This window comes from Lissotriton helveticus, chromosome 1_1 (assembly GCF_964261635.1).
Source record: "Lissotriton helveticus chromosome 1_1, aLisHel1.1, whole genome shotgun sequence".
Lineage (NCBI taxonomy): Eukaryota > Metazoa > Chordata > Amphibia > Caudata > Salamandridae > Lissotriton > Lissotriton helveticus.
The window spans coordinates 96,417,926-96,442,749 of NC_136057.1; the positions used below are offsets into that span (position 1 = coordinate 96,417,926).

A 24,824-nucleotide genomic window follows, 5' to 3' on the forward strand; every position below is an offset into this window, starting at 1 on the left:
GATGGACAGAAAAGAAAATAATGATCCACACTCCCCGTGAAAAAACTCCCAGTGTGTTTTTCAGAAACAAACTCCCACTTTGTAAACATTTGGTGGATTGCCATCAAAATCGAATGTGGGCGTCCACCACATTTTATGCTCTGACAAGAACCCCTGTCAATGTACAAATGTGACGACTGAGTCAACAGTCTTCTCTAAATTTAAATTTGAAGTTTCAACTGGACTAGTTGGGCCTTTCGTTCTCGTGGTGAACCAAATACCAAAACTGCCTCAGCACTAAAAGAAGCGTAAGTGCTACTGGAAGCTTTCAAGATACTGGTAGCAGAGGCCCATTGAAGTGGACTCCGTAGACGGCATTAACTCAGTTTAGGTTCATGTCCCATTGAGTACCATGACACTATGAGACCAATTGGGGTCTTAATTAGATTTGGCAGGAAAATGGATGTTGATTCAGGGAAGTGCCTTCTTGTGATTTCTTTAAATCTGTACAGTAGCTGCAGAGTTATTTAAAGATATACCTTGGGACACGGAGGACCCACAACCCTCCCAATCTCGTGCGGTGATCTGATTGGCTACCAACATTTCAAACCAGGAAGTGTTGGAAGCCATCTTGTGACTCTGTTTGAATCAAGTCACAGAAAAAAAACATTAAAAAAAAGAAAAGGGAGTCGGGTAGAAACACCCTGACCCCACTGGGTCTCTTCGGGGGAGTCCCACAAAGACCTTGCATGGCCAAAAAAGCATTAAAAAAAATCATTTCAGCAGGATCCGTGGACCCTGCCAAAGTTTTTGTTGTTAAACCAAGCGTGGTCTCCTGTGTTGGCCCCAGGTGGGCCAGGTCCTGAGGGAATTTCTAAAAATAATAGAGTGAGGGGAACACAGGTCCCCCCCATGAAGCTGAATATTGCCCCAGGGGCCATCACCTACCCGGGGTTTCTTTAAAAATGAAAGTGGGAGAGGCTCACACAGCAGGGCTCGAAAAATCTGAAAAGTTGTACCAGTCCTGCAGATCTAATAACTTGGAAAATCCTCTCAACCTAACTGTAACCCTCTTGACCTCTGTCTCTGAAAACAGAGCAAAAGTGACAAGATAACAAGATTTAAAGGCATCTTTATTGCTCATTACCTTTGTGAGCAATAAAAATGCCTTTAAATCTTGTTATCTTGTCACTTTTGCTCCGTTTTCAAAGACCGAGTACAAAAGTTAGTTTGTCTTCCTACTCGCCAGAAAGGGCGAGTAGGACCTAAAAATAGCTTGTCCTAATCAATTCTCCCTCGCAAATGCAAGCGGGCGAATGGATTTGTCGAGCCCTGTACAGCCTCCCCCACTGCCCAGGAACCACCACCTCCCCGGTGCTTATTTAATTATAATTGGGGGGGCTCTTTGACTCCCCACCTGCCCCGGTGTCCGCCACCTCCCTGGGGCTTTCTCTTTACACAAAGCTTGGGTCGCGCGGACACCCCTTCCTCCACCCTGGGGGCTGCCACCTTCTCAGGGCTTTAATTTTAAAAAATGCGGTAGGCCACACAGAACCCCTGTGGCCCCGGGGAATGACATCTCCCTGGGCCTTTTGTCAATTTGGAAGGGGGGGCCTGCGCAGTCTTCCCGGAGACCCAGGGACCACCTCTCCAGGGCTCTATTCAATTCAATTCAAATATTTATTAAGATTTGGAACTCAAATGAGGTCCACATAAAATGCATACAAGTTAATACAAGAAAATGTAAATATAGCAGCACTCATTCCACAAACAGTAAACGGAATAAAATGGCAAGATGTATCCTGAAAGAACTAAAGTAAACGGGGGGCAATAAATATCAACAATTTAAAATACAAGATAAAAATGTAGAATTCATCCTCAGCAGCCTTTTTGATTTTAGCAGAAAACAAAATTTATAAAACATATCCTATCCTAACCAGAAAGCAATACAGTAGCAGCAATACTTGTGTGAACGCAGTCCAGTATCTCACTTTATCAGAGATTTTAAGCAAGCAGCGGAACGGAAGGTGGAAAAAGAACACAGCATCTCCCTCTTGTGCGAACAACCGCAGATAACAGGATTAAAATATACACATAAACTCCTTAAAATAATTAAAACGTTTTAAACACACTGCTTCATTTTTTGGACAAAATAGAAAATTGCGTGCTGAAGTTACATTTTTGATGCCATTTTCTAAGAACATTGGTCGTAGCCAATGGCGATGGCTCGAGGTCAATGCGGGACATGCAAACAAGACATGATCCAAGGTCTGAACACTCAGATTGCAAAGGTTACAGATTTTTCCATTACTCAGATTTGGGGACCAGTGTGCAGTTAGATCGTTTAGAGATAGAAGATTCATGCGACATAGTGTGAGAAGTCTTCGGGGTCCATGCTGTAAATTCCAATATACATATTTTTGGGGAGTTTTTGGTGTGTTTGTCCTTACAATTAACTCAAGTCTCTTTTTGGAATTACAGAATCCAATGTCTCTATTAAAACTAATCTTACCACTAAAGGTTTTTAAGAAAGATTTGAATTCTAAAGGAAGAAGAGTACTCACTAAATCTTCTTGTATAGAGAAGGTTTTTTGTGCAAATAAAAAATCATGATAAAAGGAATAATTAGTTGCCCGAACACCAAAAACTTCTTGACACATGATCCCTCTTAATGAGTCTCGCTCTGAATTTTTCAACTGGTATCCAACGTAAAACCCTAGCTAAACCTTGAATGTAGGAGCTTATTAAGCCAAATTCCAGCCTAATAGCAGCCGATGGAACTAAAGTATTAAAATGACATAATTTGCGTAATGTCTGACCTTCAATTCTGTCCAAAAAATTCCAATCTTTGATGGGGATGGATTCAATGACATAAAGCAGCGTTGATGGAATGTTTACTTTAAAAACCATTAATACATGTAAGAAATGCCTTCTACCCATAGCATTATAAACAATACACAAACCATTGGCGTGTGATACTGCTTTAGCTGCGCTGTGTTCAATATGGAGCTTGTTCTTTGTGCTACCTGCTATTAATTTCCCCAAATAAGGATATGAATCTACAACCTCCAATTTTTGATAACCTATATGCCAATTGAAATTACATAATTTTCAATTTTTTTACTTTTCCTTACTAAAATTTTACTTTTTGAAACATTTATTTTCAAAAAGTGATCGACTGTATAGTTCTGCAAGGAAATCAACTTTCTGTTCACCCAATAGGGGTTAGGTCCATTAATACAATATCATCTGCATAAAGTAGGCATACAATTGACCGGTTACATATCTTTGGGGCGTCTCCCTCGGCTCAATTAAAACAATCTGGTAGATCAGGGCTCTAATTTTAATTGATGTGTGGGGGCCACACAGACCCCCCTGCAACCCTAGGGACTGCCACCTCTTTTTTGTTAAATGTATTGCGGGGGTCACATGGCCCCTCCGCAGCCCTGGGGAAAAGATGAAGAACCTGCAGCCAATAATGGCCCAGGGCACCCCCAGGCCAGACTCCTGCTATTTACCTGGGTGCCCACCACTGGGACATAGCTGGTTGTTGTGGCTTGGCAGGAGGTATACCGCTCCAGCCAAACCTCAGCAAACTGTGTTCCACTTCTAGCAAGCGAGAACAGAAAAAAATGCTCTTGATTGCTGAAAGCGGGGAATTATGGGGCAAGATTCTACAGTTTAGTGAATATTATTGTATTAGCTATCAGCTGAGCCGGAGAGCCTACCCCTGAGGAGGGTTTTGATATTGGATACTATAATATTCACTGCACTCTAGAATTTCGTCCCATAATGCTTTGCAGGGCCATTGGTTGGGATTGTATTTTTGCCCATACCTGTGCTTGGGGTGGTCCTAGGAGGATGAGACCATCACCAAATCTTTTCAGCATTGTGTGCTGTTTGTGTTCAAGGATTCTTCTTGGTCCTCTCCCTAGGTTAGGAAGGACCCCAGAATCATCACGTCTCTCACTGCTTGCTGTATTTTTATTTTCACTTTTGTTAGATGATTATATGGATTTTAGCATGTAATAATGTTACTTGTCGTTTTCCCAAGGGTATGTGAGGATTCTGTTTTCTTAATTGTGGTGAGACGGAATGGAGCTGCGGAGCAGAATTCACAGAGTTTTTTATCAATTCCACAGAATTCGGTATAGTGGTACTTATCTGTGTGTTCATATTTTGTGTGTGTGTTTGTGGCCCTGTGCAGACCTTTGTATGTGTATTTCTTTGTAGGTACACCCTTTTCTGCCGTAGAAGATAGAAAGCCTCTTTTAATGAGGTATTCCCCAAGCCTGCCTTACAATTTAAAAAACATATTAAATGACATGAGCACACCCGCAATTTTCTATGTAATCACATTTATCCCAAACACGGATTGTTTTTCCTCCATTCCTACTTTCAACCTAGAGGCGTAGCTTCCATTTGCGCAGCAGGTGCAGTGGCACCAGGGCCCACTGAACTCCTAATTATTGCTGTATTTCACAGTTTAACCTGGGTCAAAGAGGGAATTTCTTTCTTGGACTAGAGCCCCTGACCTGACACACTGGCTACTGCTGTAACCTAGCCTTGCTGGAGAACAAATGTTATTTGCGAGAGGGATGCTGTATGAAAGAGTGAAGACTCATTGGATATTGTTCTATTCGTGAAATACACCTGCTTTAGAGTTGAAAATGATTATCAGCCCGTCAGTGGCGGGAAGTTCCTTCGGGGAGCATGGCAGTGCTTAACAGGACTGAATGTGAACACAGCTAAGTACGGGAAGCTGGCCAGCGCATTACCTTTGCATGTGTTTTAGGCCTTGTCATAAAGTTTGGCCAACTTAATTAGATATGGTGATCTCCTGTATGTGCTGCAAGCAAGTACACCATCCCGCTGAGATATTAAGGCGTTAAGAGCCCTGTTCGTTGGGGAAGTTTACTTGCGAACCACAGAGACTTGAAGGTGGAGCAGCCAAGACAAGCCCCAGGGCAGTCTGGAGGTCAGCCATCGTGTAACCCTTATTACGTATAATCTCTTTAGTTCGGATGAGGCTGGTAAAAGCAGTTATCTTCCCCACCGTAAATATGAAATCTGGAAATACAGAGAATCTATTTACTTTAACACAGAAAACTGCCAACGTTTCTGTTTGAAAATGTGGGCGAAATGAGGAATTACAAGGGGAATTGGAGCAGTATATCACAAAATGTGTAATAGGTGATTAGAGGACAGCCGCGTTGGAGACCTTAAATGTGTAGTGATCATTTGATGTTTGTTTTACAAACACTGTGGTTGTCGTACACTGGGTTGCTCGGTTGAAGGCGTGAGTCGAAATGCGTAGGCATTGTGTGTTGAGTGTTGCTGCATTATAGAATTATTAAAACAGTAGTGAGCGCTTGGACAATGGTTTGTCGTCTTCGTGGCACACGGAGTGGGAGTGCGGCTGATCGTCCTTTGGATAAAGTCATTTTGAGGTGGTTTATGGCAGGGCCATTGTTGTAAATCATTATGCGTGGTCAAGGCATATGCATGGTAAAGACTTGCGTGGTAAAGGTGTTACGTGGTAAAGGCATTGCGTAAAGGCATTTGTTGGAATGTATGACATTATAATTAGTCTAATCCTGCACTATCTCTTGACTTGAAACTAGACCCTGAGCCTTGATAAACTGGACACAGACAGCCCAAAAAAAGTGTAAAAGCACATGTAGTGGGAAGGTCATGCCACATTGTCATCACATGCCATTTTCCCAGTGCATTGTACCATTTCCCCAGTTTTGCTCGCATAAATGGTGCAATGTACCGTATAGCACTACTCGCCACCACGTTTAGAGGGTAATCCATTTCTCTTCCTACCCTGGAAGGAGAGTTACTCCCGCATTTTGTTGAAGTGAAACTCTAAGTGTCAGAAAGAGTCAGATTGGGGTCTGTGAATTTTCACTTATTCACAAGTTAGCGGTCATTCACAAACTGACAAGGTGAAGCATGCGTGCGCTACATTTACTAGTGTGTGATTCTACACATGAACAACATGTACACCTGGCAGCTATCACCTGACTAATTTTGTTTTCAAACATTGTTAAAAGAGCTGCTTAGTCCTAAAAACTCCAACTCTTTGAGCATAAATAAGATAAGCTGCAAACAACTCATCTGGGGACACAGTCAAGCTCACTGACACCAAGAGAGAAACAGTAATAACGGTTATTTACAGGCCCTGGGAAAACCCCTAGTCCTGCTCATCATGAGGACCATCTCCCTCCTAAACGTTCATGCTAATCTAGTCACAGGCGTTCCGGGCCAAAAACATAGTCAGTTCATAATGGCCTTATGACTGCAAGCCACAGCAGTGGTGAGATAATACTGTGCCGTTAATAAAATGTATACTTTCCAACACTGACAAGACACTGGACACAATATACGCCAAGGGCCCGTTTTATATTTAGGTGGATGGTTTATTCTGTCACCAATGTGGCAGGTATCCTGTCCACCCTATTAAAAGTGCCTTATATCCTGTGTTAGTTATAATAAATCGGACGGGATCTGTCATGTTTGAGGCAATAACCTGTCGGATAAATCAGTGTCTGCAGCAAGTGTTGTAGAAGGAGCAAGAGCCAGCATTATAGGAAGAGGGCCTAGGAGCAGATATAGCTGTGCACCTGCTCTGTTTGTACCTCATAGGTGTCTATATGTGTACCTCATCTGTTTATACCTCACAAGCACCCACCTGTGCACCTGCTCTGTTTGTACCTCATAGGTGCCTATATGTGCACCTCCTCCGTTTATACCTCACAACCACTCACCTGTACACTCTCTCTGTTTATAGCTAATAGGCCCCTTCCTGTGCACCTCCTAAATTAGTACCTCCCAGGCGAGCTTCTGAAATGAAGCTTGTGAGCTCCGTACTGCCAACCACGGCCTCTTGACTATCAGGCCATTATCTGACATCTGCTGTGTGCATGCTTCAAGTATGTCCCCCTGCCAAAGCTAACAATGAACCCTGTAGAGTGAGTACACAGACCGAGGGGAGTAGGGGAGCTGAAGGACATGAAATGAGGTAAACCTGGATAAAAGAAATATGGGATGGGAGAAATGTGACTTCACCTGTGAACAACAGACACCTCCTCCTGCTCTACCAAAGCCCTGTTGAGTCACAAACTAGCATCCTGGCCTTCAGACAGACCACAATAAGTCAAATATCATGGAAAACTAGAACATGGAAAGCAATTATTAATATGCACACATCTGTTGGAGGCTTGATATTTCAGGTAAATTATTGGTCGTGATGGATTGTCTATAAGGAATAAATGACTGATATTGTTGCATAATACATTTCATGAATTCATATTTGTTTGCTTTATCTGTGTGCACAATATAGGCAGGTAATTGCAATAAATCCCTCATTCCAATTTACCGAAAACCATGGAAGGAGCTGCTGATTGAACTACAACAGGATCTTAACTTTAAATACTGTAGGAAGAACTAAAGTCTTACTTTTTATGTCGAGCCTTGTGCAGTGCGCATGCGCTGCCATATGGGAGGCTTCTTGTGAGCACTCTAAACTTCTCCGTGTGGGTCTGACTCCTCCCACACATTGGATTGGCCTTTGCGTGTGTCTTTCAATAATAAAAGCATGCAAATGGCCAAAGGCGGGTGCATGTCCAACCTGTTCTCCAAAGGTTCACTCCCACATTTTTTTGCTCTCGGGAGCGAGCAGTGGAGCGCTGGGTGGCAGCTGCATTCCTCGTTGTGTATCAGGTTACTAATTAAACACAGCGCGGTCACTTTCATTTTACAGGCCGTGCTTGTTTAATTTCCTGTTGCTTTGCTCCCGCCTCCCACCCATTGTCCGTGTTCACAATGCTCCCGTTATCCGCATTCCCTCTGTCCCTCCCCCTACCCACTTGCGGCAACCCATGAGGTAACACCCCCCCTCCCGTTGTCCATGTTCACCAGGCTCCCGCCGCCCACTGCTGTTCGCATACCCTTTGCTCCCGCCCCCTCCTTTGTCTGTGTTAAACATAATCCTGCCCTCCTCGCATTGTCTGCATTACTTTTGTTTCCACCCACTTGCGGTGGCCTGTGATGTGCTCCTCCACCCCTTCCCCCCACGGCACACCACTGTTTGTTAAAAGGCTGAACAGAGTCAGCAAAAAGCATTGGCAAAGCCAAAAGGCGGGACCTATTGGCTTTGCCAATGCTTGTCTGCTAAGCCAATACACGAGGGGCATCAGTGTTAGGGTTGTGGTAAATAAATAATTAATTACCGGTACTATTTTTGAATACATTGAATAAAACAGATAGCTCAATAAATAAGAGACAGGATTCGAGGTATCTGAGTCTAACAGGCTTTAATCAGGCATAAGGGAAGGGACAGGAACGGGATAGCCTGCACGGAAATAGAATGGATGGCAGCTGCAATGCCTCATCGACAGTGCAGCATATATATAGTATAATACATTACATTACATTGCATACAATAGGCGTAGCAGTAGGCGTAACTCGTAGCAGTCGCGAAAGATAAGGACAAAATGGGTGTAACAAGAAGGCGTGTACATGGACATGTGATGAAAACGTCACAGAAGTGTCATAAAATAGGCGGAAACATGGAGGGGGCTACCTGAGCAGCTGGGACCTTTAACCTAGTGGTGCGCGCAAACGGGCAATGACGTGTGACTAGGAAGAACTGGGGGCTATGACTTCTGCACTAGAAGAGGAGACTAAAGTCTGCAGGGTCAAGACGACATGTACCTATGGCATATCTGGTATCTTGTGTTTGGAGTACATGTTGATAGAAACTAAAAGCTATCAGGGCAGAGGCTACTTGACTCTAAGGCTGGTGCATGCATATATTCTTCGTGTAATGCGTGTGCTAGGAATATTCTATGAATATTAATACAGTATTTCTCTTGCATGGAGACAGAAAGGCTAGATCATAGCTGAAAATGTTGATGCGATTCAGTAGCTTAGGAATGCAGAGACGAGGAGCTGGACTGATAACTAGAAGCATAACATACTCTTGGCAGACAGGCAGGCAGAGCCAGGCCGGGCCGGGCACCGCGCGGCGCAGAAGTAAGTGAAGGGTCAGGGATGCAGGTGGGGGCTGTATCGCTCCTCGGAGCGGGTTCAGAAGACTGGAGCTTGAATCTGGCGTCCGGGCCCTTTTGAGGCCTAGAAACGGGGACACCTCAATGAATTAACGTGTACACTGTAAAACATGGCAACATAGGCCTAATACTCGTTGCTTTCACGAGAACTGGAAACTGACATACTAGAGTTGGACACAACTGTAATTGCGTCTTTAATCGATCATAGGGGAATACATGCATATCTAATCATGCACATATAACATAGGATGGGGAACACGTAGGCACACATAACATGGCAAAATTTACTTTTCCACATTCCCTCCTTGTGCCCTACGTTTCCATCAGGAAACATCAATATTCATGATACCATCTATCTGTTCATATAGCATCATTTGCTCGTCTCGAATTGTCTTGGAACGGGACTTAGGACTAGGAATACAGGATGTAGCACACAAGCCGCAAATCGCAGGGCCACATTGTAAACAGAGACAGCAACTGAATATGATCATTACTGCTATACCTATAAATGACAATACTTTCCATCCCCATGCAGATATTATACTCCAGAGCCAACCGGACCATGTCCAGGTGCCTGGATCTTGGTGTAACTGATGGGCAATTTTATGAAGTCTGGTTATAGCTGAATATACAGACGGTGCGTTATTAGGAATGAAAATGCAGCAACTAGATCCGATGACTCTACAAGCTCCTCCCCTATCGGCCAGTATGACGTCAAGGACGAGACGATTTTGGAGCACGACAAATCTAATGGCAGATTGCTCTTCGGTTAAATTACCTAGAGCGGAAGTAGTCTCATTCACTACTGCTTCAAGGGTTCTGGTTAACCTACGTATTAACTTACTATTCTGGACAGGACCTATGAAGAAAAAGAAACCTTTATTGAAGTCTTGATATTGTTCTAAAGTAGTTTCAGTTTGATCGACAATTGGGGACTCAGTCTCCCTTCTATGTCTAACGTGTACTAGATGTGTGTTTCTGTGATAATCGGATGGGGCTAGAAAAACTGGTGGCAGTAGGAAGGCAATGTAACAGGTTCCATCCCAATCGAGGGGAAGACGAACATATGCGGTCTGACCACAAACAAAATAAGAATGACGTGAGGCTTTGAAAATGGATTTCCCACTGTCACTATACTCGACCACAGTAGTACAATCACTATGTCCTACATGTGCGGAACCATTCTTTCTGACACATAATTCGCCTTTAACTGGTAGTACTGAAATAGCGGGCAAATCTGGAGTAGTATCGGACTGGACATTCAGAACCATAAATTTCGAGGAATAATTACCTAAATCATATACTTCATTTTCTAGATCTAACCCTGTTCTATGGGAAAGACCTTGCTTGTCTGGGAAACATGTTCGATTCAGAAGGGACATATCAATTGAGGATGACGTTAACGTGGACCATGCTCCACACGAACCATTGTGTGAAAACGGATAAGGAAAAAGTGGCAGAACTCCCTTCGGTGTCTGGAAAGGGGGAAGTCGACCACACACCCAACAATTAGTGGCATTGCTGGTCTGGTGTGAATAGTGTAACATTCTGATAAATGTGTTATTACGCATAGCAAGACGATAGGATAACTCGTGAGGAGGCAGGTCACTAAATGTGTGCTCTACTGTAACATTAGGAAACATATGTACATGTGAAATAGGAAAACATAAATGAAAAGCATAACTTATGCAGGTAACCATAAGACTCAAGAATAATAAAAAGAATAGGACGATAATACATCTCTTAGAGTTTTGACTAACTCTCTCACTGTGTGGGTCTATCTCATACATGTCAGGAACCTGTCTAACCGCTTCACCCGAGAGGGACTTAAACAATTAAACTGGCTGACTTATTTTACTAGACCGGAGTTTGGCTTTATACTCCTGCTGCGGAGTTTTCTCTAACAGGGGAAGTTTAGAGTCTGTGTCTGGACAGTCTTTGAGAACGGGGCAGTCTTTGATAAATGTCTTTGGTCGTAATCCATGGAATTTCTTGATGTGGCTGGTATGTACCCAGCCCTTGCGTCCCTCGAGCTTGACTGCGGTCCTTGTTGTTAATAACACCAACTTGGGCTCCTTCCAGCGGGGCTCCAGCGGACTTGAACGATCAAAATTTCTTACGAGGACGAAGTCGCCTGGTATGACTTCGTGCGGTTTCACTTCGGTGTTGTCTGGAAAAGCAGCGGCGACCTGTGAACGACAAGAGTGTAGGGCAGACATCAAGGAAGCTAGGTAATCTGTCAGCATATTACTGGAAACGTCTGTAATCTTTCGGGGCATAGGTGTACCCCACATATTTGGAGGACGGCCGAATACGACCTCGTACGGGGACAGACCTGATCTGGAGTGTGCAACCATTCTCATATAAAAAAGGGCAACTGGCAGTGCTACTAACCAATCTACACCTTTTTCTGTACATACTTTTGCAATGCGGATTTTTAATGTCTGATTATGTCTCTCAACTAGACCAGCTGCTTCGGGGTGCCGTACACAGTGGAACTTCCACTGGTACCCTAACAGAAGGGATACTTGTTTCATGAGTTCAGAGGAGAATGGCTGGCCGTTGTCTGAATACACGACCCTTGGCAAACCATAGCGGGGAAAATACTCACGAACCAACTGCCTGGCAGTGGTCGCGGCTGTGTAATCTGGAACTGGATATGCTTCTGTCCATCTGGACAAAGCACATACAACTACGAGGACATACTTGAAACCTCGACATCGCTCCATCTGAATATAATCCATCTGGAGGACTTCAAAAGGGTGGTCGGGAGGTTGGAATCCACCTTGTTCCACCGGGACACTTTTACCTGGATTGAACTGACAACAGATCATGCACGTACGCACTTTCTGTTTGGCGGCTGCTCGTAAATGTTTGTTGAACCAAATGTTCTGGATACTGTCTAACATGGCCTTTTCTCCTAGGTGTACTGGACTATGTGCGGTATTAATAATGACTTGAACCATTGAGTCGGGGAGAAACCATGTGGCTTTTCCCTTCGTCAACCATCCCTGATCTGTCTGGACCCCTCCTTGTTCGGACCATTTCTTGATTTCATCAGAGGTAGCATGTGACTGGATATCTAGTACATCTTGTGTAGGGTCCTTAACTGTCATACAAGTAGTCTGCTCTGGAATGTGTGTCGGTGCCATGTTAACTGGAATGTCTGGAGTCTGAGTTGTAAGCTTGGCTGTACGATCTGCTAGATCGTTACCTTGGGAAATGATATCAGTAACTTTCGTATGTGCTTTGCACTTCATAATGGCGATAGCTGTCGGTAAATGTATTGCATTTAACAGAGCTTGAATGAGGAGACCATGCTGAATCTTGGTTCCATGAGAAGTCATGAAACCTCTCTCTTGCCAGAGCACTCCAAAGTCGTGTACGACTCCGAATGCATAACGTGAATCTGTGTATATGTTAACTTTCAGATTCTTGGCACGTATGCAGGCTTGGGTCAGAGCAACTAGCTCTGCTGCTTGAGCAGACAGGGTATCAATACGGTGTGTTTCTATAACTTCGGTTTCAGTAGTCACTGCATACGCGGCTACTAGTTCTCCTGTACTTGTTCTCATACATGAACCATCCACATAAAGTGTCAGGTCGGGATCTGGTAATGCAATATCTGTCAAGTCTTGTCTTGGCTTTGTCATGGTGTTAACAATTTCCACACAGTCATGTGTGGCAGGACTTGAAGTAACTGAGGGTAACAGTGTAGCTGGATTTAAAACGTTGCAGCGCCTGATTTCTATGTGTGGCTGAAACAGTGTCAGTTCATAACCTGTTAAACGTGCAATTGTCAAGTGCTGGGTCTGTGTTCGGTTTAAAAGAACTTCCACGGAGTGTGGAACTTGTACTGTCAGGGAATGTCCTAACACTATGGAATCACTCTGTCTGATAGCTAGAGCTGTGGCTGCAACTGACTTGAGGCACGCAGGCAGAGCCTGGGCTACTGGATCTAATGTGCTAGAAAAATAAGCACAGGGCTTGTATTGTCCTGCTTGATCTTGTGTGAGAACAGATAATGCAGTACCATCACGTTCAGTAACAAAAAGTGTAAAAGGCTTACTGTAGTTTGGTGTTGCTAGAACAGGTGCTTTACATAAAGCTTTCTTTAATTCATTAAAAACAAGTGTATGTTCCTGGGTCCAAGGGAGGACAGTCGATACGGCTGCCTCCTGTGTCGTTAACTGTATCAGTGGTTTGGCTAGAAATGCATACTGAGGAATCCATTGTCTACAGTAAGAAGTGAGGCCGATAAAAGCTCGTACCTCCTTCTGAGTCTTGGGCTGTGGAAGATGCGCTATTAACTGGATACGGTCTGGTGTCAACTGCCTACCCCTCTTGGACAGTAAGTGTCCCAAGTATACCACTTGCTGGACACAGAATTGTAATTTGGAAGGGGACACCTTGTGCCCCATCTCGGCCAGAAAATACAGAACTGTAAGTGACGCACGTTCGCAGTCACGTTCAGAACGGGCTGTGATCAGTAGATCATCGACATACTGGAGTAGGGCAGTGTCAGTTGGCATGTGAATATTGTCTAGTTGTCTCTTAAGTGCTTGACTGTAAATGCTAGGACTTTCTGTGAAACCTTGAGGAGCTCGTGTAAATTTATAGCTTCTTCCATTTAAACAGAATCCGAAAAGAAACTGTCTGTCTGGATGAATGGGGACACTGAAAAATGCGTTCTTGAGATCGATAACTGTAAAGAATGTGGCTTCAGAATCAATGGCAGTCAAGAGTGAGGAAATATCTGGGACTACTGGGTACTGGGGTATGATACATTTATTAAGTTCTCGAAGGTCAATCACTAATCGATACACTGGAGGTGCATTTGGATCAGTACGTTTCAGGACTGGAATGATAGGAGAATTACATACATTGGAGTCAGTTTCTACAACTACTCCTTGAACAATAAGCTCGTCAATAATTTTAGATAAGGCTGCTACAGCCTCAGGTGGCAATTTGTACTGTCTGATTCGTGATAATACAACACCTTGTTTCAGAGTGACACGATAGGGTGTGATATGCATACAACCTACATCAGTTGGACCTTGCGCCCATAAATGTTGTGGTACATTCAATAATCTTGGATCAAAATCACGTAATACATAATGACCTTTAAAATCTTGCAGGAACAGTCTTACTCCCTCTGGGGAGCAACAAATTATGGCACCTAATTCTTTCAGTGTCTTAATGCCTAATAAATTTTCTGGACATGACTTCGTAAGTAACAAATCAGTAGTTCGGGACAGTGGACCAACTTCTAGAGTAACTGGTTTCGATATTTCATTAACAATAGGCTTTCCTGAAAATCCAAGGGAAACATTTCTTGAGCCTGAGAGCGGAGCCCCTGGAACCTCGTCATGACTGATGGTAGTCCTACTTGCCCCTGTATCAATCAGAAACTTTCTGTCTTTTCCTAATACTTGACTATGTACATAGGGACCCTCTTGATCTACAGGAATCTCGATGAGAGGCAAGCCAACCTCCCTCTCTAGGCTGTTTCATGAATACGGCTGATAATCTGGATACTCTGACTGTGCATACTGGTACATCTGTTGTGTAACGTGCTGTGTTGCAGCGATAGGCTGCGGTACTGTAACTGACTGTTGTGCGTTCTGCGGTGGCTGGGAAGTCTGTAAAACTTGTTCTTGTCTAGACGGACGCGGTCTCTCTTTAGTCTTACCAGTAGCTATGTTGTGTTTCAGAACTGCACATTCGTTTATAAAATGACCTGGCTGTTTACAATAATTGCATGTCCCTTTAACGGGAGCTGCAGGATGACTGGCTTGATTCGGACCCCTCTTCTGACTGTCTTGTGGAACAGACTGTGCAACTAATACTTTCATTTTTGTGTCTTTCATACGTCTTCTTTCATGTTCCTGCTCTTCCCTGATTCTGTTCTGGTGGTACTGGAGCATCTGGAGCATTTGTGACGGAGTATTAGCTTGCCAAGAACTCTCGACTTTCAGTACTCGATTTTTAACTTGTGGACTTGAATTCTCGACTAGTTTGGTAACAAAAAGATGAGGGTACGATTCACTACTTGTTTTCAGACCACTATTAATAATGAAACATTTCTCGAATCTAGAATAAAAGTCACTAGTATCTTCATCTTGTTTCTGTTTACAGGCTGAGATAGCATCCCAATCTTCCTTTTTCGTGGCTAGTAATCTGGGCAAGACTTGTATTAACAGTTCGGGCAAAGCCTTAGCTTTATCCCCAAGACCGGTACCTGGTACTCGTGTGTTATCTTCGGCTTCTAATGCGGACCAATCTATCTTATTCTCTCCCACCTCCCATTCTTTTTCTTTAAGTTTTTCATATATGCCCGCAGGCAACAAGACCTTTAACATTTTAATGATATCAGGATACGTGTATTCTCCCATACGGAGCATGTCTTTTAGTTCACGGTGGAACCCTGCTGGATCTTTATCATGACAGGGAATTAACTTTTTCATCTCCAAAAGTTCTATTTTCGTGATGGGGGTGTAAACAAATACTCGTTCTAGAGCACCCCCCGTTGTCCTAACTGGATGTACTTCTCGTAACGGATTCTGTCTATCTATGTAGAATGACTTCCTTACTGGGGGTGGAACGGGAACAAAATGCGGAGTCAGGAACGTACTGTATTTGTGGCGCTGTTCTAGAATGACATTAATTAAATCGGTACCTAGACCTTTCCATCTGTACTGGAGTAACTCGTTCAATACATCATGTAAAGGACCTGGATCAGAATGCTGAACCTCATACAGTGTGATGAGGTGCTGGATCATATACATACCCACCAGACGTTGCTCGGCTGGGGGTAGTTTCAGGAACATTTGTGCCACTATTTCATCTGGAAACGTGGTAGAATCACTAGTCCATCGGACTGCTGATCGGGCTAGTTCTTGTTCATGCATGGTATTAAGTTCACTATAACCTATTCGTGATTTCAGAATTTTATCGGTAGCTTGGAATACTTGCTCAAGAGAACATTGTTCTGGCACTGGAGGAGGAAAACTTTTCTTGTAATCTGGACGTGAATGTCTGTCGGACAGTCTAGTTCTACCTACATACGCTATTCTGTCAGGATTCTCGCTGTCTACCTCTTCACTTGAAGAGTCATTCTCTTTCTCGGCTATTTTCCTTGCTTTCTCTTTTTCGTGTATGTCTAGAATTTCCTTACGGATTTTCCTGTACATAGCGTCTATACAATTCTGTGTCTTGTGTTTTCCCTCGGCTATATTATCACTCCACTTTGTCAGGACTTTCATCTTATCTTTATCTTTCTCAGGATAGTCTTGTTCTCTTATTAAACAGTTAATCAGAAACTGTAAAATCAGATGTTGAGTCTCGACTTTTCTGTGTGCCATAGCTTCGTGAATACTTTCTGGATCCTCCCCTGTACGGATAAAACGATATATTCTATCTAGATGGTCCTTCATGTCTGGCAGAGTAACCAAAAAGGTGGTAACTCGTCGTAAACGTACTGAATACAGTATCATGTAATCTTCACCTGGTACTGAATCATATACGCAATCAGTAAGGTATTTCTTGAGGGCTGCGTAAGTAGAGACTTTCGGTGTACGTTGTAACGCTGCTTCTCTCAGCGTCATTCGTTTCGTTTGAGGCGGGGTGGTAGGAGCGCCTCCCGCCGCCCCTCCTGGGCTAGAGTCGTCAGGTAATACCGGACGTGCGGGTGCTGGTAACGTGACTGGTAAAACGGGTGCATTTACTGTAGGCTGGGCCGGGGGTACATTAACTTGGTCCCCGGGACCAGTGGCTGGAGGAACAGGGATTACATTATTAACAGGGTGCTGAGGTTGAACAGGCGGAATATGATTTGCATATTCTGGAACTGTATCGTCCAAATAGGACGAAAGAAAAATTTCAGCTGCGGTCGGTTTATGACGTAGCTTAGTCGGGACTAATGGTGGCGGAAAATTACTGGATGCTTCCGGGGTTGCCTTCGGCAAACCCTCGGCAAGAAGAGGATACATGCCCCTTATAAGAGCATTTCTCTGTCTGTCTGATTGTTCTGCTCTAACTCGTTCACCTTCTTCTAGAAGTTCCCTTTCTTGGGCTCTTTCTGCGGATTCCCTACTTAACTCTGTTTTTCTGATTTCTTTTTCGGTTCTTCTATGAGATTCTTTGCGCCATAACTCGATGGCATCTTTCTGGGACTGTCGGGCTTTCTTTTTCCATAATGCCTCTTCTACTCGCATGATGCACTCGGCATCCCATGTACCTGATACAGGCCATCTATATTTCTCTTCTAGATCCTTGGTATAGTCGACCCATAAATCTAAATACAATATGGCACTTAAGCCATGCTTATGATACATAAAATGTCCTGGACTGTCCCTAGGCGGGACAGGAACTGATTTTTCGAGTAACCCTTTCCGGGTTCCTATCTGACATAACTTGGAAAACAGAGGCATTCTAGACTTGAATCCAAACACAATACAATACACGATAAACACAGTAATGAATAGCAAAACAAATCACTCATACCACGACATTGAAAACACATTAAATAACATTAATAACAGTTCGAACAGAATATTACCTGGTACATTTAAAACATAATACTCGGACTTCTCGAGAACAGACTTACTAGAATTACTGGATGCACTGCTAAAAACAGTAAAGAACATACCGGTCCCATAAAGAGACACGTCAGGACCCGTATCCACCTAAGTGAATACTTCGGACTGGATCTGTGTACCCAAACCCATCGGACCAGAGACAAATTAATTGACCCTGTCTAGATACTACCCCAGCAACGGTACTCACTGGGCAGCAAGAACGGAAGGCCTCGGACTGGACTGGACTGCTACGACGTCGGACTACGAACTTCGGACTTCAGTTACAGGTGGGCCTCCGGATACCTCGGACCTTGTACTCTCGGCTTGGGCTCTGGTCGGGACTCGCCGCATTCCTCACCGACTCGTCTGGATGCTGGACCGCAGTCTCCGTCTCCTCCGTGGGCCTGAGGGATACTTGAAGCAGAAATATCTGCACGTGCACGGTATGGTTCCGTCACGGCTGCAGAGGGTCAGGGGGCCTGCGTGGCTTCGCCGGCGCGTGGGGAAAGGGCAAGTCCCTGTTCGGGCGCCATTATGTGGTAAATAAATAATTAATTACCGGTACTATTTTTGAATACATTGAATAAAACAGATAGCTCAATAAATAAGAGACAGGATTCGAGGTATCTGAGTCTAACAGGCTTTAATCAGGCATAAGGGAAGGGACAGGAACGGGATAGCCTGCACGGAAATAGAATGGATGGCAGCTGCAATGCCTCATCGACAGTGCAGCATATATATAGTATAATACATTACATTACATTGCATACAATAGGCGTAGCAGTAGGCGTAACTCGTAGCAGTCGCGAAAGATAAGGACAAAATGGGTGTAACAAGAAGGCGTGTACATGGACATGTGATGAAAACGTCACAGAAGTGTCATAAAATAGGCGGAAACATGGAGGGGGCTACCTGAGCAGCTGGGACCTTTAACCTAGTGGTGCGCGCAAACGGGCAATGACGTGTGACTAGGAAGAACTGGGGGCTATGACTTCTGCACTAGAAGAGGAGACTAAAGTCTGCAGGGTCAAGACGACATGTACCTATGGCATATCTGGTATCTTGTGTTTGGAGTACATGTTGATAGAAACTAAAAGCTATCAGGGCAGAGGCTACTTGACTCTAAGGCTGGTGCATGCATATATTCTTCGTGTAATGCGTGTGCTAGGAATATTCTATGAATATTAATACAGTATTTCTCTTGCATGGAGACAGAAAGGCTAGATCATAGCTGAAACTGTTGATGCGATTCAGTAGCTTAGGAATGCAGAGACGAGGAGCTGGACTGATAACTAGAAGCATAACATACTCTTGGCAGACAGGCAGGCAGAGCCAGGCCGGGCCGGGCACCACGCGGCGCGGAAGTAAGTGAAGGGTCAGGGATGCAGGTGGGGGCTGTATCGCTCCTCGGAGCGGGTTCAGAAGACTGGAGCTTGAATCTGGCGTCCGGGCCCTTTTGAGGCCTAGAAACGGGGACAATTCAATGAATTAACGTGTACACTGTAAAACATGGCAACATAGGCCTAATACTCGTTGCTTTCACGAGAACTGGAAACTGACATACTAGAGTTGGACACAACTGTAATTGCGTCTTTAATCGATCATAGGGGAATACATGCATATCTAATCATGCACATATAACATAGGATGGGGAACACGTAGGCACACATAACATGGCAAAATTTACTTTTCCACAGGGTAACGGATCGGGTGAGGAGCAGGAGGGGGGAGGGGAAGGACTGGGAAAAAAGATGTCAAAAATCAGCAACTCTTCTGCAGGACCCATCTCTCTCTTTCTTCCCTTAAGGGAGACCGGGCCTCTTTGTTTCAGCATGAGATTTCTCACCGTTGCTGTAAAAGCCAATATATGCCTAGCATGGCGATCACTCCCCGGCATGGACACTGGTAGCCAGTTTAGCAATTTGCGACATTTATTGAAAAAAAAAAAAATGTCGAGCTGGAACAAAATCTTGCCAATTCTTGTCTTTCTCATCACAACAACCCCCACCCCTCACTAAAGTCCAGATTGTCATGTCCAGCACCCCCCTGCCCTTCACCCTTAAACCTTTGGACGCGGCTGGCATTCTGTTAAACCTGGCAAAAAGACACACTGCCTGGGGACCTACATCGTCTTCCAAGTTGGCAACTTTTTACAAATATTTTTCTTTTTGTAACTTTTTTTGTTTGTTTTTTTGTTTAAAGGGACGTGCTTTTAAAAAAACAACTTTATTTATTATTTTGCATCAGTAACATTACAATTAACAGTGCCACAGTGCTTACTGTCACAGTATCCATGATATCATCGATTTAGTCACTCTGGATAATAAAAGAGACGTGCCTAAGGCATCTGGTGTGGTGTGCGGGGGGCTCTGCTTGGGCAGCACAAAGAGCTGGGGACAGACTCTGGTTGGCAGATTAGGTTCTCGCATGCTCCTTCTTCACTGCCAACTTGCATGAGTGTGTATGTTTGTGCGTGTGTGTGGATATGCTTGGTTCTGTTTGTAGTTGATTTGTGTTGCAACAGAACAACCCCAGTCTAAGCAAACCCACCCCGCCCCAAACCCTATTCTCCTGCATGGCTAAACACTTATTAGGTCCTGTGGGCGAGACCTATTGGCTATGCCAATGCTTGTTTAAGTTGTCATTCAGTTCAGAATCAGACACTAGTTTAAGGGCGATTGATATATATTATGCCAATAGAAAATCCACCTCAACTCAGGATACTGCTTCAGTTTTCCAAGTTAGAAGGATCCAGAAATTCTTGAACTAGGAGGGCTGTGGAAAGTGTTGAAGGTGGCCTAAGGCCTTATTACGAGTTTGGCTGTCTTCCAATGGGACCACCTCCATGGTGGTCCTAGGAAGATCGCCAAGCCCTTGTTGAGCCCGCCCGCCGGATTATGACATTAATCCAGGGCGGGTGGTGCAGCTGCAGTCTCATGGCAGCGGCTGTGTTAGGTCCATGGGAGATCCTAAACAGCATACCACCACCCTGAGAGGGCCTGCGGCACGTTCCTGCACTGTATGGCATGCACAATGTTTTGCATGCCACACCATGCAGGAACGAGGGTGCAGTTCCAGAGAGGCACAACATGTGCACCCCGCATGCAACCCAGTCTGGAGGCCCTGCTAGGGCCCCTTTACCTGCATGTCTACTGCCCTTTTCAAGGTGGTGTCCCCACCATGAAACGGGCAGTGGATATGCAGATCGTAATAGGCTCAGCAGGACCAGGATATGTACCGCACACATATTCAGGCCGTTTGCAGACCACCGCGGATGCAGGATACTTGATTCAGGTGGAGGTGGAGGTCTCGTTGCAGTTCGACCACCACACTCATATTATGATAGTCAGACCGCCAGCGTGGTGTCAGTCAGACCGCCACCACGAGTAAGACAGTCCTGAGGACCCTTTGGTAGATACTTCATGAAATTGACCTACCTGCAATGCTTTGTGCTTCCTCTCTTTTTTACAATCTGTTCTTGTTTAAATGAGTATCTAGCTAAAACTGTATTTGTAGCATGTGAGGGCTCAGTGGCTTCCCTTTCTTTAGTAAGTTACTCTGTGAACAGTGGTAAATCACTGCCTTTTTATGAGTAAATAAGCTGTGACCTGCTCAACAGAACTTTTAGTGAAATATCCATGTATGGTGAAATATTCCTTGTTAAGTTTCAGATATGGTAAAGCAGAGATGTCTTTCTTCTACACCCAGATAAATATTGTGTATTCACATTCCATTACATTTGCATTTAGTAATTTTTAATTTCTTTACATCCAACAGAAAATAAGCCTAAATGCCCGGATTGATTATGAATAATGAAGATAACACAGCAAATCAGCAAAAATAGTCAAAAATAAGGAGCTCAGAAAATATCAGTGAAATCAGAGACAGAGGACAGATCCAGGAAGAAACAGTCAAAGGCAATTCAGTGAATAACACTGACAAACCACCTGCTGTATAAACAAGCGTCCAACGCCTGTTTCGATCATGAGGTCGGTATAAAAGTTGGAGGAAGGTCTTGTGTCTATTTGGAATCCATAGCTTGGAAAAACTCCCTCTTGAGCTTTGCGCTGTTAGTAGCATGACAATGTTTAAAAAAAGATTGAAAACCTGGCTATTTGTCCATGTTTGAAACAACCAGATTTACTTTCTCTTCAGACCTGTTCTCGGCCCAGGGACACTCTTCGGAGTAGCTGTAAACATTACAAGTTGCATTACAGTGCTCTCAGTGTATTGTTAACTCTTTCTAGCCAAACCACAGGAACCAAGGAGAAGCACAACGAAGTGGAACCAAACAACTGAAGGCTAAAGAAAAGAGGGGTTCTGCTCTCTAAAGCACAGAGTATTGTCCCAATTTGCACCGACCAGAAGGAAGACAAATCTTTACCCACAAGCACGCAAAGCCGTCATCCAATGTAAGGACGCAATCACCCAGAAAGGCGCCTTACTTTTACTATGAATGCGATAGGTATTTAGTGAGTCTTGTATTTTATTGTTCAATCAGAAATCAAGCATCCAAAACAACACAGACATATAGGGAATGTGAGAATAACGCAAGTAGCTTATCAACCATATTGGCCCTTCAGGAAACACGGTCATGTGATGTAGACAAATATATATCCATCCCAAAAACACTAAGCAAGAAAAAAGAATCATACACATGCAGCGAGAGCTTTAGTTTGTCATCACTACTAAAGCACCATCAGCAAACACACACAGGAGAAAAATTGTGCAATTGCACTGAATGTGTGAAGAACTTTAATCAGTTAGTAATCCTAAAAGATCATCAGAGAACACACGAAGGGGAAAAACCATACCATTGCACTGAATGTGTGAAGAGCTTTAGTCAATCATCAATCCTACATAGACATCAGCAAACACACACAGGGGAAAAGCCATACCAATGCACTGAATGTGTAAATAGCTTCAGTCAATTATCAAATCTCCAAATACATCAGAAAACACATACAGGGGAAAAACCATACGATTGCAGTGAATGTGTGAAGAGATTCCGTCGGTTAACAGACCTCCGAAGACATCAGCGAACACACACAGGGGAAAAACCATACCATTGCAGTGAATGTGTGAAGAGCTTCAGTCGGTTATCACTCCTCCAAACACATCAGCGAACACACACAGGGGAAAAACCATACCATTGCAGTGAATGTGTGAAGAGCTTCAGTTGGTTAACAGACCTCCGAAGACATCAGCGAACACACACAGGCGAAAAACCATACCATTGTGGTGAATGTGTGAAGAGCTTCAGTCGGTTATCACTCCTCCAAACACATCAGCGAACACACACAGGGGAAAAGCCATACCATTGCAATGAATGTATGAAGAGATTCAGTCAGTTAGCAGACCTCCGAAGACATCAGCGAATACACACAGGGGAAAAGCCATACCATTGCAATGAATGTGTGAAGAGCTTCAGTCAGTTAGCAGACCTCCGAAGACATCAGCGAACACACACAGGGGAAAAACCATACCATTGCAGTGAATGTGTGAAAAGCTTCAGTCGGTTTTCACACCTCCAAACACATCAGCGAACACACACAGGGGAAAAGCCATACCATTGCAATGAATGTGTGAAGAGCTTCAGTCAGTTAGCAGTCCTCCGAAGACATCAGCGAACACACACAGGGGAGAAACCATACCATTGCGGTGAGTGTGTGAAGAGCTTCAGTCGGTTAGCAGACCTCCAAAAACATCAGCGAATACACACTGGGGAAAAACCATACAATTGCAGTAAATGTGGAAGTAGATTTAGTGATTCCTCAAATCTCATGGCTCATCAACGAACACACACAGGGGAAAAACCATTCAAGTGTAATGAATGTGGGAAGAGCTTTAGTCAAGTATCAAATCTCCGAAGACATCAGCAAAAAAATCACAAGGGAAAAAACATACAAGAACAGTGAATATGGAAGTAGTTTTAGGCTATTATTAAACCTACAAAGCCATCAGCAAACACACACAGGGGAAAAACCATTTAAGAGCAATTATTTGATGAAGTAGAGTTAAAAAGAAAAACATCCAATGGTTCCTGTTCATGCTACCTGTAAAAGCAGCACTGGGAACAATGCTTGGGCTAAGAAGGGTATTTTCAGGTAACTGGAAGGATTAGTGCTAATACCTATACACTCAACACACTCTGACTGAGTCCCTGCAGGAAGAACTAATTTAATAAGCACACCTCTGAATATTCACAGCTGATTGTGGTGTTTGGTCATTTCATACAACAGTGATGACTCAGTGACAGTGGTCAGAAAACAGTGTTCAGAAGCAGAGAAGTGAAAGCAGCTGAATGTGAGCGGTAGCTCTCAGGGATAATTCTTGCAGTGTATAACATTTACCACCCAAGCCCTGACCCGGAAGAAGGGAAAGGAGCAGAATGTGAGCTGTTACTCTCAGGGTTAATGCTTGCAGTGCAGGACATTTACCACCCAAGCCCTGATGCGGAAGAAGTGAAAGGAACAGAATGTGATCTGTTACTCTCAGGGTTAATTCTTGCAGTGCACGACAATTATCACCCAAACCCCGATGCAGAAGAAGTGAGAAGAGCAGAATGGGAGCTGCGACTCTCCCCATTACTGCTTGCAGTGCACGACATTTACCACCCAAGTCCTGACACGGAAGAAGTAAAAGTAGCAGAATGTGAGCTGTGACTCTCAGAGTTATCCTTGCATTGCACAACTTTTACGACCAAAGCCCTGACGCGGAATAAGTGAAAGAATCGGAATGAGAGCTGTGACTCTCAGGGTTAATGTTTGCAGTGCACGGCATTTACCACCCAAGCCCTGACGCGGAAGAAGTGATGCTTATGTTCATCATGGCATGCATCCGTAAATTAAGCCATCATAGTGGCACTTCACAGAGGTGTATATCATCGAGCTGGATCTTGGCCAATCGCTGACTATGTAAACGATTTGCGGTTAGATTAATTGTATAAATATTTGATATGAGTTTCTTATTTACAGAGGATCATTAAACCAAATCCTAAGTGGTCATAAAACAGATTCAGTGCATGATACCAAAATTATTGATAGGAATTATTGTGGAATGGAGGAGGCTAGAACAAAGAGTTTGTTATAACACTACAAGCACCATGTAAGGGTGAAGGGTCAGCAGTTATAAAGTTATGGGTATTTGAGGTTAGTTATTCGTTTTGATTTTTTTTTAAACGCTCCTG

At 43.9% G+C, this 24,824-nt stretch overlaps 1 protein-coding gene across 1 annotated transcript in view; it reads left to right on the forward strand.

Annotated features, from left to right (window-relative positions):
* LOC144759004 (uncharacterized) overlaps positions 1-23,791 on the forward strand; it is a 62,781-nt gene extending 38,990 nt beyond the window's left edge. Inside the window, exon 3 of the mRNA XM_078646462.1 lies at positions 22,101-23,791. Within this exon, the coding sequence (XP_078502588.1) occupies positions 22,101-23,553 (1,453 nt within the window). The 3' untranslated portion in view covers positions 23,554-23,791. The remainder of the gene's footprint in view (positions 1-22,100) is intronic.
* The last annotated feature ends 1,033 nt before the right edge of the window (positions 23,792-24,824 follow it).